General features: G+C 41.0%; 1 protein-coding gene across 11 annotated transcripts in view; it reads right to left on the bottom strand.

Annotated features, from left to right (window-relative positions):
- Positions 1-2,539: 2,539 nt before the first annotated feature.
- LOC128012978 (tripartite motif-containing protein 16) overlaps positions 2,540-16,452 on the bottom strand; it is a 59,989-nt gene continuing 46,076 nt past the window's right edge. For 8 of the 11 annotated variants that reach the window (XM_052595625.1, XM_052595626.1, XM_052595624.1 and 5 more), the window contains exons 4-6: positions 15,148-15,307; positions 14,967-15,014; positions 13,971-14,811 (exon numbers count right to left, since the gene is read on the bottom strand). In XM_052595625.1, the coding sequence (XP_052451585.1) occupies positions 14,276-14,811; positions 14,967-15,014; positions 15,148-15,307 (744 nt within the window). In that variant the 3' untranslated portion in view covers positions 13,971-14,275. Of the gene's footprint in view, positions 3,460-3,669; positions 3,718-3,857; positions 4,018-8,491; positions 8,726-8,804; positions 8,901-9,213; positions 11,667-13,970; positions 14,812-14,966; positions 15,015-15,147; positions 15,308-16,452 lie in introns of those variants that run through there. The other 3 variants (XM_052595628.1, XM_052595627.1, XM_052595629.1) reach the window with 3 other exon arrangements.

Genomic DNA, 16,452 nt, shown 5'->3' with positions numbered 1-16,452 from the left:
TTAGTCATTGCAGCGCTGGACTATAAAGTCAATGCATGCAACTCATGCAGTTTTAATGTTTGCACACAATGACACTAGAAAATTACTTTGTAAAAAATTTGTATAACATATTTTTCAAATATATTTTATTTATATATTTTGATTATTATTAATATATAGAATTGTATATGCTTACTTCTGACACCTGCATGGTAAAGCATGTGACCAACAACATCAAGGTTGTAAATTATTCATGCAACTTTTTATTATATATTTAAATTTAAATTTATTTTCATATTTGTTGCTTACCTTTGAGACTTAAAAGATTACTACTATTTTTTACTACTTTTTTTGATGAATAAAAAGTTAAACAGAACAATATTTATACAAAACATAAATATTTTCTAACAATATAAATTTTATATTTTTATATTGCTTAATAAAAAAAGTATTTATTTCTTAAAAACATTTTTTTTTTTAAATATATACACATGGACTAACCTGTAACCTGTATATTGTTACAAAAGATTTCTATTGTAAATAAATTGTGCTTTTTATCTATATATTATTCAAAGAATCCAGAAAAAGTAGCACAGGTTCAATTAAACAGTTTCAACACTGATAATAAATCATCATATTATTCTGATTTCTGAAGATCATGTGACACTGAAGACTGGAGGAATGATGCTGAAAATACACCGGAGCATCACATAAATAAACAATTTTAATTTTAAAGTTTATTAAAACAGAAAACTATTATTTTAAATTGCATTAATATTTTTACTGCATTTTTGTCAAATAAATACAGCCTTTATGAGTTGCTAAACTTTTTTACTGATAAAAACATCAGTTTAATGCTTCATATCATAGTGCTGCCTTTGTACTTTTGACTGAATTGCCTAGCAACTTTTATGATGGCTGTTGTTGTTTATTAAACATTATTCAAATGTGTGTATGTGTGAGATTTTAGTGACATCATGTCACCATTAGTTGGTGTAAAGATAAGACTTTTAAGTTGAAAAATACTAAAGCACAGTTTTGAACAAGGAAGTTATTTTAACTTTCAACAACAGTTTGTAAGCAGCCAACAAATGCATCATAAATCACCCTTAACAGATGAAAGGATCTTTCACACATTCAAACTGATTGAGAATATCAGACAGAGCTGAAGAATGAATTCTGTATCAGATGCAAGTAATCACACGCATGCCGTCAAACTGTTGTATAAATGCAATATCACACTTGAAGACATGAGATATGGCTGTATATTGGCACGCCTGGGGACCAGCGAGAAGAGCAGTCTGATTCGGGTGAGAGTAATTAAAGGACAGAATCATCCTTTCCAAAATCAAAACAATTTTCAGAAACTCACTCTAAGCGAGTGTGGGCGGACTCCTTTCCATGCCCTAATACTTCACTATTACTCCCTACATGTCCTGGCTCACACATCGTGGGTTTGGGCTTTCTGTCTGTGGTTAGCTTTGGTAGATGCTCCATGCATATACAAACTCACTAGGAGAAAGAGGAAAGTTTAAAAAGCCTTTAATCCAAAAACCACAGGGTAGATAAAGCACAACACTGAAGGTACATAGACAAGATTGGCAACTAGAACTGAAAACATTAATAAACATTAAAACAACAATGAAATTACACGGTCAAAACCTTACAGGCTTGACATTTTTTCCAAAATCAACAATTACTGAAGGTCATTTGTTATGATGAAAACACAGTTCTTCACATATATTGCCTTATACCATTTGAGTACCATGGCTTTGGCAACATGAAAGAATACTATGACAAAGATATTGCTTTCCTTATTCAAACAAATACCATAACAAATACCAGCAGAGGGCGCCAACGGCCTGGTGATGTTTTATTTTACTGTGTAATGCAGCACATACAAAGCATGCAACGGATGTGGCAACATGAAAGAATACTATGACAAAGATATCGTCAAGATATCGAGCTATATCGCGCTCGTAGACACTTAATACACTTAGCTCACGAAATGAGACAAAATACAGATACTTGGTTTACTAGAACAAGACGGTATTTTAATACTATTTTTAAGAAATGTTCAATGACAAAATATTTGCCATTTAATCGCAAAAAGCAAAACAATGTAGTTGTATTTTAAAACATTTAACTAATATAGAGCTGTAACTAATGATAATCTTGGTAATCAAGTAATACTGATTAGTTTGAACACTGAGTAATCTGATATTGTTTAGTAATTAAAATAGACCTAAGCGAAAAACATGCTTTATATTGACTACATTTATATATATATATATATATGTTAAAATCGTGATGAGACAATAATAACTGGTTCAAATAAAGTATCAAAACCTAGTAATCACATGGTTTTACTGAGCAACAATAAAAAAAAGAAGTAATATGATTATACAAAATATTATGTATTATAACAAATACCAGCAGAGGGCGCCAACGGCCTGGTGATGTTTTATTTTACTGTCTAATGCAGCACATACAAAGCATGCAACGGATGTGGCAACATGACAGAGTACTATGACAAAGATATCGCTTTCCTTATTCAAAGTTTATGAATATATGACTGACTTGTAGAGTAAAAGCTTTATCGCAAACTTGGAAAGTTATAAGCTATATCGCGCTTGTAGACACTAATACACTTACTACACTTAGCTCACGAAATGAGACAAAATACAGATACTTAGTTTACTAGAACAAGACGGTATTTTAATACCATTTTTAAGAAATGTTCAATGACAAAATACTTGTCTTTTAATCGCAAAAAGCAAAACAATGTAGTTGTATTTTAAAAACATTTAGCTAATATAGAGCCATAACTAATGATAACGGTAATCATGTAATACTGATTATTTCTGAGTAATCTGATATTTTGAGTAATAAAAATAGCAGTAAAGACTTTTATTTATTACATTAGAAACCCTCGTCAGTCTATTCTGATTCATCGACGCAATATCACTGATGATCCAGAACCAACATGAAACCCAGGATAGAGCGGGTGAGTGAATGTGGTCTGGACTGTGTGGATGAGGCTCATTGTGTCAGAGACGCTGTAGAAGGACAGAGTTCCTGCACTGTGATCCACAAACACTCCTATTCTCCTGCTGATGGACTTTACAGGGAGATCAGTCTGTTTGTTATTGTGAATGAATGAATATCTGTACGGAGAGCAGAACAAACACCAGGACTGATCACTAGATCCAAACAAACACTCAACACCTCCTCCCTTCCTGCTGATGCTCTTATATGACACTGATATTCGCACACCATGTTCATCTCCACTCCACTCCAGCTCCCAGTAAGAGCGTCCACACACACTCTCTATACACATCACCTGACGACACACATTAAATCTGTCCGGATGTTTAGGATAGATCTGGACTGTGTCAGTGTTTGTAATGGTTATCTTCCTCGAAGACAGACGGAGGTGTTTATTCACTGTGTTAGGATCCAGAGTGAGCTGATGGGAATCTGATGGAGATAAAACACATCAGAATCAGGAATTATGAATCAGTTTGATCTTTTCATGTAGCTGAACTCTTCATGTTCAGTGTATCGTCAGTGTCTCAGTACAGATATCTGTGCAAACCATAATTTACACCATCAATTATAAATCTCTTCTTTCACCTTCTACAAGAACACACTCAAGTGAGTTTTTAGCTTGTTTTCTTACTGACTTACATTTCAGGAAGTCCTTCCTGGTCCAGAGATCAATGTTGGTGAATGCGACTGTGGAAATCAAGAGACATGAACAGTGTGATTCTCATGACCCTGTATCTATTACCAATACATTTCTAATATGATGTTCTCTATGATATGAGATTATGATGGACTGATTTCTGAGAGCGGATGAATCTCCAGGACTTTACCTCTGTCTGAGATCTCCTTGAGCTCCTCTCTGCAGAAATCCTCCAGTTTGTCTCTCAGCTGATGGACAGATTCTCTCAGGTCATTAAAAGAGATGAGAGAACTGAAGAGATCATCACTTATGTCTGTAGATTCAGGAGGTGCTGAGAGAGACTGGAAACGCTACAGAAAACAGAAATCAAAACTCATCAGCTCCACAAAGGGATACGCTTATACAAGTGATTTACAATGAAAGAAAAATTCGGACATGAGAGCACATTAGAGCGACAGAAAGGGAAATATTTTTTTAGATTTCCAAGTAATCTCTACCAGTCATTTACAGGTGTATCTCAATAAATTAGAATGTTGTAGAAAAGTTCATTTTTTTACAATAATTAAACAAAAATTTTGAAACTCGTGTATTAAATAAATTCAGTGCACACGTCACGGTTGGTAGAACCGTCGTCTCTGTTGGTTACGATGTGGGTGGAGTTATGTGTGTCTCTCTTCTGCACTGATCGTTTCATGTGGGGTCACCATTAATTGTTCCACCATCAATTGTTCCTGCATGCACCGATGAGGTGAGAAAACACGCTGTGTCCTGGAGTGAAGTGATCCAGCGAAGAAAGAACACTGACATAGTTCATTCACCATAGTATTTCCCAGATGGATCAGCAGCAGTAGAGCATCGCCTACACCGGCCCCGCAGTTCAAGTGCTCGTGACGCACATGTCTGAGCTCTCCCAGCAGATCCAACAGCTGAGCATTCCCACTGTGCTGCCTGCACCGTCTGTTCCCCGTGCTGCCCCTGAAACAAGCCCCGCCTACCCATTCCCGAGAGTTATGCCGGTGAGCCGTACTTCTGTAGAGCATTCCTTACCAGATTTTATATGCACTTCTCATTTCAGCCTTGTACGTTTGAGACGGAGGAGTCTAAGGTGGCCTTCGTGCTCATGTTACTGATAGGACGGACAGCTTTGTGGGGAACGGCTGTGTGGGAGAAACGGGACCCATGCTGCGCCTCAGAGAATTAAAAGGGTTTTTGATCGAGCGGTAGCCGGCAAGGAGGCTGCCAGAAGACTCGGGGATCTTAAGCAGGGGGACTGTTCTGTTGCTGACTACTCTATTGAATTGCGCACGTTGGCAGCGGAGTGTCAATGGAAAGAGGAGTGGGACATGTTCCTGCATGGGCTGGCTGACTGTGTTCAAAGGAACATCTATATGCTGGAACTACCACTAGTCTGAACGGATTAATTGACTTGGCTCTTTGGGTTGATGCTAGCATTGAGCAACTGGGGTAGCACACTGGTTCCACACACATCCTTGGAAACACTGGAGCCTGCAGCAACTGCACGGAGAACACGGTCGGTCCCGTCGTCGATCACGAGCCCATGCAGGTGTGAAGAGCTCAACTGTCCCAGGAGGTGAGAGAGAGGCGGAGGCCCCTTGGTCTCTGTTTGTACCGTGGTGTCTCTGGGCATTTTCTACTTTCTTGCCCGTTAAAAGAGCAAGCCAGGTAGTAAAGTTGAGGCTACTATTGGGGGGGGGGGGGATCTCTGCTGGGAAGTCCTCATCATCCACTCTAGTTCCGGTGAGACTAAGAAGGGCCAACAACAACACCTACTCATGTCAATCCCTCCTGGACTCCAGAGCAGAGAGTAATTTCATTGACACCCATCTGGCTAATCAGTTGAAACTTCCCATCACATCCCTTTCCCATCAGATCTTCGTCAAAGCTCTTAATGGTCAAGAACTCCCCAACATCACCTTTACCACCGGATCCATAACTCTCATCACCTCCAGCAATCATACAGAGACAATTCCATTCCTCCTCCTGGATTCCCCTGTTGCACCCATTGTTTTAGGTCACCCTTGGCTGGCGAAACACAATCCTCGAGTGGATTGGGGCTCTAACTCTATCAAGATGTCGAGTGAGCATTGTCATGAGTCCTGTCTGGTGTCTGCTTGTTCTTCTCTATCTGGTTCTGTTTCAGGAGAAGGCAGCGGTTCTGTCAAACGTGCCTGCAGAGTACCTGGACCTGAACCTGAATGCATTGTCCCCATGACTGTGCCATAAAGTTATTACCAGGTAAGTCCCCATCTAAAGGCAAACTTTACTCTCTTTCTATTCCTGAGAGGGAGGCCATGGAGAAATATATTTCTGATTATCTAGCAACGGGGATCATCCATCCTTCCTCTTCTCCTGCGGGGGCAGGATTATTTTTACTTGGTAAGAAGGGTTGATGTTACCGTTGATGTCTTCAGCCTTTGAGAGGTTGCAAGGAGCATCCATTTTCACAAAATGTAAATCACGTAATGCTTATCATTTGGTGCGCATCAGGAAGAGGGATGAATGGAAAACCGCTTCCAACACCCCCAAAGGGGACTTTGTATAATTGGTTACGCCGTTCAGGCTTTCCAACTCTCCAGCAATTTTCCATGCTCTCGTGAATGACGTGTTGAGAGACATAGATCAATTCATATATGTTTACCTAGATGACATATAGATTTTTTCTTAGTCTCTCCAGGAACACATTCAACTCGTCAGGTGAGTACTTCAGAGGTTGCTAGAGAATGGGCATTTTGTCAAAGCGGAGAAATGCATTTTTCATGCACAGTCTGTTTCTTTTCTAGGTTACATCGTCTCTTCTGAGGGAGTACATATGGATCCCGACAAGGTTAAGGCTATGATAGATTGGCCAAGTCCAGATTCCCGTAAGGCCCTACAGCGGTTTCTGGGGTTCGCCAATTTCTATATGTGTTTTATTTGCAACTTCAGCCAACTAAATCCCACCTCTGACCGCCTTGACTTCCCCCAGAACGACTTTCAGGTGGTCCAATACAGCCATGGCTGTATTCACCAACCTAAAAGGTCGATTCATTTCTGCTCCAATCTTAGTCGCCCCGATCCCACACGTCAGTTTTTGATGGAGGTCGACGTGTCAGAGGTGGGGATAAGTGCTGTTCTTTCCCAGCACGCTTCCTCAGATTACAAGATGCATCCTTGCGAATTTTTCTCCCATTGTTTATCACCTGCTGAATGTAACGATGACATTGGTAACAGAGAATTGTTGGCCGTCAAGTTAGCGTTGGTGGAATGGCGTCATTGGTTCGGGGGTACCTTTTAACGTCTGGACCGACCATAAGAATCTCGAATATATTAGATCTGCTAAAAGACTCAACTCCAGACAGGCTCGGTGGGTACTTTTTTTTTTTTTGGATGTTTTGACTTTTATTTCTCGTACTGCCTAGGTTCCAAGAACATCAAACCTGATTCTTTATCTCGCATTTTACCTGAGAAATGAGTTATCTCCACACTCATATGGGAGGTTGAATCGAAGGTCAAGACGGCCTTAGAATGGGCCTCTGCCCAGTTGCCCACTGAATCGGTTGTTCATACCGGAGGGGTTACGGTCACTCAACTTTCTGTTAACATGCTTGGATACAGCACTCTGTGGACAGCCAGCTTCTTTGGCAATGAATGTTTGTGGCTTACCCTCCTTGTGAAGGCTGTCATTGATTGTCTTCTGGACAACTGTCAGATCAGTAGTCTTCCCCATGATTGTGAAACCTAGTGAATCAAACTCAGAGACCCTTTTGAAGGCTCAGGAAACTTTTGCAGGTGTTTTGAGTTGATTAGCTAGTCGGCATTTCACCATATTCTAATTTGTTGAGATGGTGAATTGATTGGTTTTTGTTAAATGTGAGCCAAAATCATCACAATTAAAAGAACCAAAGACTTAAATTACTTCAGTCTGTGTGCATTGAATTTATTTAATACACGAGTTTCACAATTTCAGTTGAATTACAGAAATAAATTAACTTTTCCACGACATTCTAATTTATTGAGAAGCACCTGTATTCACAACCTACACGTCTAGACCATTTCTAGGCTAGAGCTTTAATAAAACCTACTATTAAACTAGTATATGGGTACTGAATATAATGTATACTGGGGTGACTATTTGCTAGTCCCCATAATACCTGATTAGTAGCCGAAATTAGATTTAAATAAGTACATTATTTTAATGGATATGCACTTTTTAAATATTTCTAATGAATGCAATCACTAATCATCACTATAAAAAGCAAAAACAATATAACACAATAGACAATAAAATTGTTAAATTATAAAAACATGAAATAATTTGACTGATTCCATACTGATGTGCAAACTATTGTGTCTCTTATGTATTTTAAAACTGATCAATGTGTTACAGACAAATAGAAATCAATTTGATGAGGTTTGAGGATCACCTGACTCAATTTTGATGAACGTTACTCAGAATCGGTACCATTGAGTTCACTGGCTTCACCATGACTAAATTGACACTGACATTCATGACATGACCATGAATAAAGCAGAATGAAACATTATGTAAATTGAAATGTTAAATTTTAAACTGTTTTTGGCACTAGTGGTTTTTGACAGCTAAATATATCTTCCAGAATTAATAGCTCAGAGAAATTATTCCTAAGAGATTTCCAGAGCTGAAAGCCATTTGTAAGCGGTGTTTCTTTAAAAAGAGCATGATCAGATGAGAGTCTGACTGATGATTATATAATAAGACACTCATGAAATGTTTCTCTGTGAGTCTCTGTCACAGCAGGATCTGCTCAAGTCCACTATGATCCTGTTCTTCTAGATCTGTGTTACCTGCAGGAACTGGATGTGATCCTGTGTGTGTGAAAGCTGCTCCAGCTCAGCGTCTCTCCTCCTCAGATCATTGATCTCCTGCTCCAGTTTCTCCAGTTGTTCTTCAGCTCGACTCACTGCAGTCTTTTCCTGATCTCTGATCAGTCGTATCAGCTCAGAGCGGCTTCTCTCAATGGAGCGGATGAGCTCAGTAAAGATCCTCTCACTGTCCTCCACTGCTGTCTGTGCAGAGCGCTGTTAGGACACACAGTGATTCAGCTTCAGTTAGTCTGAACTGAGACGGAGACAAACTTCTCTTCTTCTCCAGACTCACCTTATGAGACTCCACAGTCTCTCTCAGCTGCTGGAGATCTTTCTCTCTCTGCTGGATTCTCTGCTGGAACGTCTTCTGTGTCTCCTTCAGCTGCTTCTGCAGGACAAACAGATGATAGTGAATCTCACAGAAAACTACTGGCAATCATAATTTGAACAGATCAATCCAGTAAATGTACAACTTATAATTAAACGCTGTAGATTCAAACTCAAGAATAGATGATTTTTACAATCATTGTACATGAATTCACATGAATATTAAGGTCCGTTTCACACTGCAAGTGTAGTATAAATGGGAAACTGACACAGATGAAGAGATTTAAATTAAAAGTGTTTGTGTTTGTGCAATTAAGCAGTGACAGATTATTGGATCACACTGAGTATTAACTTTACTGCTATGTGTTAAATACCTGTTTCTCTGTCCTCTGTGCTGCAGCTGATACAGTGTCGTGGTTTTTATGTTCATCCATCGTACACAGCACACAAATACATTTCTGATCAGTGCAACAGAAAACCTCAAGAAGCTTCTCGTGTTTCTGGCAGATCATCTCCTGCAGTCGTCCAGTGGCTTCAGTCAAACTGTGTCTCTTTCCTTTAAACAAACTCTCATGTTGCTCGAGGTGATTCAGACAGTAAGAGTTCAGACACATCAGACAGGACTTGACGGCTTTGTATTTTCTTCCAGTACAGACGTCACACTGCACATCTCCAGCTCCAGCGTAACAGTCAGCAGAGAGTCTGGTCTTCTTCAGTTTCTCCACCAGTTCAGCCAGCATGGTGTTTCTAGCTAAAGCAGGTCTTGGACTGAAGGTCTCTCTGCACTGAGGACAGCTGTAGACTCTCGTCTGATCCTCCTGATCCCAGCAGTCTGTAATACAGATCTTACAGTAACTGTGTCCACACTGGATGCTCACTGGATCCTTCAGGAGATCCAGACACACTGGACACGAAAGCTCATCTTGAGAAAATCTGGCTTCTGCCATTTTACTGCATGAATACAGAGACAGCTCAGATACGCTTCAGTTTCTATTCTCTTGAAATCATGTGATTCCTGTTTCCTGGCTCTGTGTTTGTGTCACGTGTGTAAAATAGGCGTGTCTTTGAGTCTGTAAAGCATGAAATATCTACTAGATGTCAGTCTCAGACAAACACTCAAAGAATAAAAGTACCAGAGAAGAAGAACAACAGCCTTAAAAAGCATCCTTGATTACTACAAGTCACATTTTAGGTGAGTGTTAGGCAGTGTTAGGTGTTGTAGATTACTAACAAATTGCAGTCTGTTACTGATTACAGATTATATCAAACTTGTTTTAAATTTAGCATTAAACATACCATAATGATATACATAGTAAAAAACATTAAAAATTACATTACACCAGAGTTTCTCCAACTAGGCTTAATGTAAGAAATGTAGGTTTATAAATTAATAAAAAGCTTATAATCAATCATAAAACACTTAACACTTGTGAATATAGTCCAAGCTAAATGGAATGACAAAATTAGATTTTTCTAAAGAAAGAATCATTAAAAGAGAAAAAAACACTACACAGCAAAGCAGACAGGTCTAGCTATCCGGCCACTCCAGCAGGTGAGGGGACTACTGAACTATTGAACTTACACACACAAATCAATACCACGGTTAACAATTAAATGCATGACAAAAAAAGAGCAGCTCATGACACTGCTGTCAGGGTGACATCTTAAGCACCATAGTCTCCACCCAACACACCCACCAGATCCCACTCACTGTCTGGTCTCAAAAATTCCCTACTTGACAAACATTACCTTAACCTGTGATTCCCTATCTCCCTAGTTAACTCTTTTCTCAGCTCCCTGATCTACACAGTCTCAGAATGCCACCAACTCTCAACAACGGTTACCCCACGGATCCCCGGATCCCCAAATTCCATTCATCACCGAGGTTGACGCTTTCACCACCGATCTCAATACAACAGAGAGCCTCCACGACTTCATACTTGTGCCTATTTCTCCCGGAAGCTTTCCCCAGCAGAGCGGAATTATGACATTGGCAACCGGGAGCTGCTTGCCATCAAGCTGGCACTGGAGGAATGGTGGCACTGGCTGGAGGGAGAACAACACCCCTCTACGGTAATTACAGACCACAAGAACCTCCAATATCTTTGCGATGCCAAGAGGGTAAAGCCCCGGCAGTTACGCTTGGCCCTCTTCTTTACCCGGTTTCACATCAATTACCAACCCGGAGACAAGAATGTCAAGGAGATTCACTCTCGAGTGCATGCTCCTGAAGAAAACCTTACACCGGAACCCAGTACTCCCTCCAGCCGTCCTTGTAAACCCCATCCAGTGGACACTGGATGACCAAATCCATCTCGCCACTCAGACCGAACCCGCTCCACTGGGAGGCCCAGAAGGTAAACCTATGTACCTACCTCCTTACGATCCTCCCTTCTGGGCTCCCTTCATGCTTCCCAGGGCTCTGGACACCCAGGCAGCCGGCGGACTGGTGGCCTAGTATGGCCCGGGATGTCTCCCAATATATCAGTGGATGGTGAATCTCCTCCATCACCAACACTCCACATCACCTGCCGCTGGAAAACTGTGACCCCCAGTTCATCTCTAATGTCTGGAGGGCTTTCTTCAAGATCCTTGAGTCTCAGTGAGACTGTCCTTAGGATATCACCCCCAGACCAACAAACAGACTGAGTGGAAAGATACAGGATATCGGGAGATATCTCCGGGCCTATTGTAATGACAACCAACACAGCTGGAACTAGTTCCTCCCATGGGCCGATTATGCACAAAATTCTAAGAGCAGAACACCACCGGCCTCACCCCGTGCCAGTGCATGCTCGGCTACCAACCCCCTCTATTCCCCTGGACTAGAGAACCCTCGGATGTTCCAGCTGTAGACCACTGGTTCTGAGCGAGAGGGTTTGCGACTAGGCTCATGTCCAACTCCAGCAGGCGGTGCAGAGACACAAGGCCCAGGCACATACCCACCGGTTGATTTCCCCATCTTCCATCTTCCATCTCCCTGGAGATAAGGTCTGGCTCTCCACCCGGAATCTGCGTCTCCACCTGCTCTGCCGGAAGCTGAGTCCCCGCTACATTGGTCCCTTCACTATCGAGAGACAGATTAATGGGGTCACCTTCCATTTCCACCTTTCAGCAAGGTATCTTATTAATCCAGCATTCCGTGTCTCACTACTTAAACCTGCTTTTCCCTTTGTCACAGAACCCGACAAGCTAACATTACTTCCTCTTCCCTCGAAATTGTTGAGGAACCCCTAATCAACCGGGTGCAGGACATCTTGGACTCCCGGCAGCAGGGTGGTAAACTGGAATACCTTATCCATTGGGAAGGATATGGACCAGAGGAAAGATGCTCATTGGCCTGGGACGATGTACTGGATCCCTCACTTCTGGCCGACATTCATCAGCAACCCCCTGACCGTCCCGCATCCAGAGCCTGTGACCGACCATGTTACTGTGTGATAGGGCATCTGGAGCCGATTCAGATTTTGTTCATTTTGGTCGATTTGTACTCTTCAATGATTTCAATTGACATAGTACAGAAACACATGGTCACTCAGCAGGACTCACACAGTGATATTCCCGTCTATATGACAATTTATTGCACACATTTACATTATTTCAGTGACAGAAGTTCAGGTGCAGTTTTAAAGGGGTGGTTGATTGTGATTTCACTTGTTCAGCTTTCGTTAGTGTGTAATGTGGCTGTTTGATGAGTGGCCTCTCTCTCTCTCTGTGCCTTTAGTAGCTGACACAAACACTTCCATCCACACATTTTGAATAGGACTGACTCGCAAAGAAAGTATTTTTTATTTTTTTTATTTCCATTTTGCACTGTTTAATTGTACAGAAGACTCTGTATTTGTCATCTTAATGTCAAAGTGCACAGGGAATACAACTAAACTCTCCCAACAAATCTGTAATAAAACTGACCCAAGACTATACTGTAAACAAATCCCCTACACCAGTGTTCAAAATTCCAGTCCTCACACCCCCCAGCTCTGCATATTTTGATGTCTCTCTTTGTTAATGCACCTGATTTAGATAATCAGCTAGTTAGAAGTGAGATCCTTGAATGAACTGTGTTCCCACTGATATGGTCCCTACACAGTGTTCATTGCTCTCTACTCCCTAAGCAGGGGAAATATGTTGGAAGTTTAGTTATCTTTGGAACGTTCATTCTCGGATTTGTGCTGCACAACGTCTTCACACACAGACAAGTGTGACATCATATACTTTTCTAAATAAATACAATTAAAATTCAGGTCCCGCACACTTCAATGCTCTTTGAATGGATTATATATGTTCGCTTCGAACTGGAGTCATGGCAGGATATCCACTTTGCAGGGCACTTACATTCGAATAAAACAAACATATGAAGTGAAAAGAGAGACACAAAATGTGCAGAGCATGGGGTCTCAAGGACTGGAATTGAGAACCGCTGCCCTATAGCATGCACTCTTCTCCCATCCACAGTACAGTGGGATCACTCCTCTCACTCAGGGCTAGTTTTGGTGGACACCGGGGCTGAGGCCAACTTCATAGACTCCCCACTGGCTGCTAAACGGGAGCTCCCTACCATTCCTCCCCAGGTTCCCTTGACACTCAATGGTCTTACCCAGGGGTAGGCAAGTTCGTTCCTAGAGAGCCACAGACCTGCAGAGTTCAGCTTCAACCTTAATCAAACACACCTTAACAAGCTTATCAATCCACTCAGGATTGCCAAGGTACAGGCAGGTGAGGTTTTTTTTCAGGGTTGGAGCTGAACTGTGCAGGACTGCGGCTCTCTAGGACCAAACTTGCCTACCCCTGGTTTTACCATTTCTTGCAACCACCATGAGGAGGTTGTGGTTTATCTGCTGGAGTCCCACAGCAAATCCTTTGTGCTAGGGCATCCTTAGCTGGTTTAGCACAACTACCACATTGAGTGGGGGGAAAATCTGTCCTTTCCTGGAGCCAGCAGCTAAAATGGGCTGAAATTGTTTGCATACTGGACTCTCCCCATTTTAGTGTTTCCTGGAATATCAGTCTCCCCACTTTTCCTTCCCTCTGCCCAAGCATTCATCCAGTGGTGTTGTTGGATGTGTCAGAGGGCTACGAAAGCCCAAAATAAATGCATGATAATCAAAACAGTGGCTCGGGACTACATAAGGTGAATAATGAAAATTATTTATTGACTGATCATTTGAATTTAAAGGTAATTTTGACAGACTTAATGAAAATGATTGATGTGACACTACATTAAATTCTAAATGACAAATTTCAACAACAAAAACAGATTTGGTGACAGAAACACATGGTCACTCAGCAAGACTCGCACACACTGATCTTACAGTCTATAAGAGAATTCATTACACACATTAATTCAGACACGTTATTTCAGTGAAATAATGCAGTATTTACGTAAAGAACATAATAGAAGAGACTCTATAACAGCTCTATGGGTAGAATCTCTCATCAATCTATTCGGATTGATCGACACAATTTCACGGATGATCCAAAACCAACCCAAAACCCAGGATAGAGCGGCTCAGTGGATCCAGTCTCGTCTGTGTAAATGAGGCTCATTGTGTCAGAGACGCTGTAGAAGGACAGAATTCCTTCACGGTCATCAACAAACACTCCTATTCTCCTGCTGGTGGACTTTACAGGGAGTTCAGACTTCTTGTTATGGTGCATGAATGTGTAACTGTAGGGAGAGCAGAACAAACTCCAGGACTGTCTATTCAATCCAAGCTGACACTTAATACTCAATTCCTTCCTGCTGATGCTCTTATATGACACTGATATACGCACATCTCCACTCCACTCAATCTCCCAGTAACAGCGTCCACACACACTCTCTCTACACAACACCTGAGGAAAACACTCAAATCTGTCTGGATGATCAGGATAAGACTGGACTGTGTTAGTGCCAGTAATCACTCGGTTGTTCTCAGACAGATGGACGTGTTTATTCACTGTGTTCAGATCCAGAGTGAGCTGATGGGAATCTGATGGAGATAAAACACATCAGAATCAGGAATTATGAATCTGTTTGATCTTTTCATGTAGCTGAACTCTTCGTGTTCAGTGTATCATCAGTGTCTCAGTACTGATATCTGTGCAAATCATCATCAGTTTTCTGCTTGTTTTCTTACTGACTTACATTGTAGGAAGTCGTTCCTGGTCCAGAGATCAATGTTGGTGATTATAACTGTGGAAATCAAGAGACATGAACAGTGTGATTCTCATGATCTATTCCTAACACATTTCTTATATGATGGTCTCCGTGATATGAGATGATAATGGACTGGTTTCTGAGAGCAGATGAATCTCCAGGACTTTACCTCTGTCTGAGAGCTCCTTCAGCTCCTGTTTGCAGAAATCCTCCAGTTTGTCTTTCAGATGACGGACAGAATGTCTCAGGACATTAAAAGAGAAGAGAGAACTGAAGAGATCGTCATTTACATCTGTAGATTCAGGAGGAGCTGAGAGAGACTGGAAACTCTACAGAAAACAGAAATCAAAACTCATCAGCGCCACACAATAACTGGCTTTTGTTGACATTCAGTATCTTTAGAACATCGTCTCAATCCAGCACTTTCACAACAGCTTCATTCTTCTCGTATAATTATTATATCAGATTTTTATATTTGTAACAAACTATGTGAACTTAATAGGACAATTACGGATAATAAAACATCTGCTAAGAACATAAACATCCATCTAAAAGCTCAAGGACATCAATGGAGTCTCATTTCAGGGTTGAGTAGCAAAAGCAGTTTAAAGGCTACGATTAGTTTCACCATTATTTTAACTTTAGTGCAATAGTGACACTGAAACTTCACAAGGACCCTTAAGACACAGTCAGCTTCTGTCAAATGCAGAATTTAATATAAAAGCAAATGAACCTGAACATTTGAACCCATAAACCCCTAAAAATACAGAAAAAGACTTGACACTTGCTCCTGCACTGTACATAGCAATGTCCGAGGAGACTGCAGCTGAAGATGCAACAATAATCAGTGGAATGTGCTACAAATAAACTTTGAATGAAAATAAAAAGAACACAGAAATGCTATAACTGTGGGAAAATTTCTCATGATGCGAATGACTGCTGGTTCAAGGATAAAGAGTGCAGAAGATGCCAGAAAAAGGGGCACATTATTCTGATCTTTCATGAACTGTACAACAATAATGAGACAGATCGAAGATTATTTGGCTTGCACCAGAAGTTAAGAGTTAAACTCAAAATGGAGTTAGACATTGTCGTCAAGTGTCCACTAAAACACTTTGCTTTCCAGGTGAGCACCTGACACAGGCATTACAGGATATTTCTAAATGGCTCGAGTTGTCTCATTCAACTTTTAATGTTACGAAAAACAAGTTTCCAGAGGTGCAGATTAAGGGCCAGTTTTACTAACAGCTGGCGCCAGTGCAAATCATCTTTTTTTGCATTAAAATTGTTCTGTCAGGTTTTACTTAACACGTGCAATGAAGATTTAGTGTTGAAAAGGCGTGGACGGTTATTCTTGCGCCTGAATTTGAATATTATGAGTTTCCCTTTCAGACGAGAAAGTTACTGGAGGGGAGAGTATTGGCATTTGCGCCATTATTTAACGCCCGCAAAAAGCATGTCTTAAACTATTTTG

Source organism: Carassius gibelio, chromosome B24 (genome assembly GCF_023724105.1).
Source record: "Carassius gibelio isolate Cgi1373 ecotype wild population from Czech Republic chromosome B24, carGib1.2-hapl.c, whole genome shotgun sequence".
Classification (NCBI taxonomy): Eukaryota; Metazoa; Chordata; class Actinopteri; order Cypriniformes; family Cyprinidae; genus Carassius; species Carassius gibelio.
Note: the sequence above shows the minus strand (reverse complement) of the source record. Positions and strands in the feature narration are given on the sequence as shown.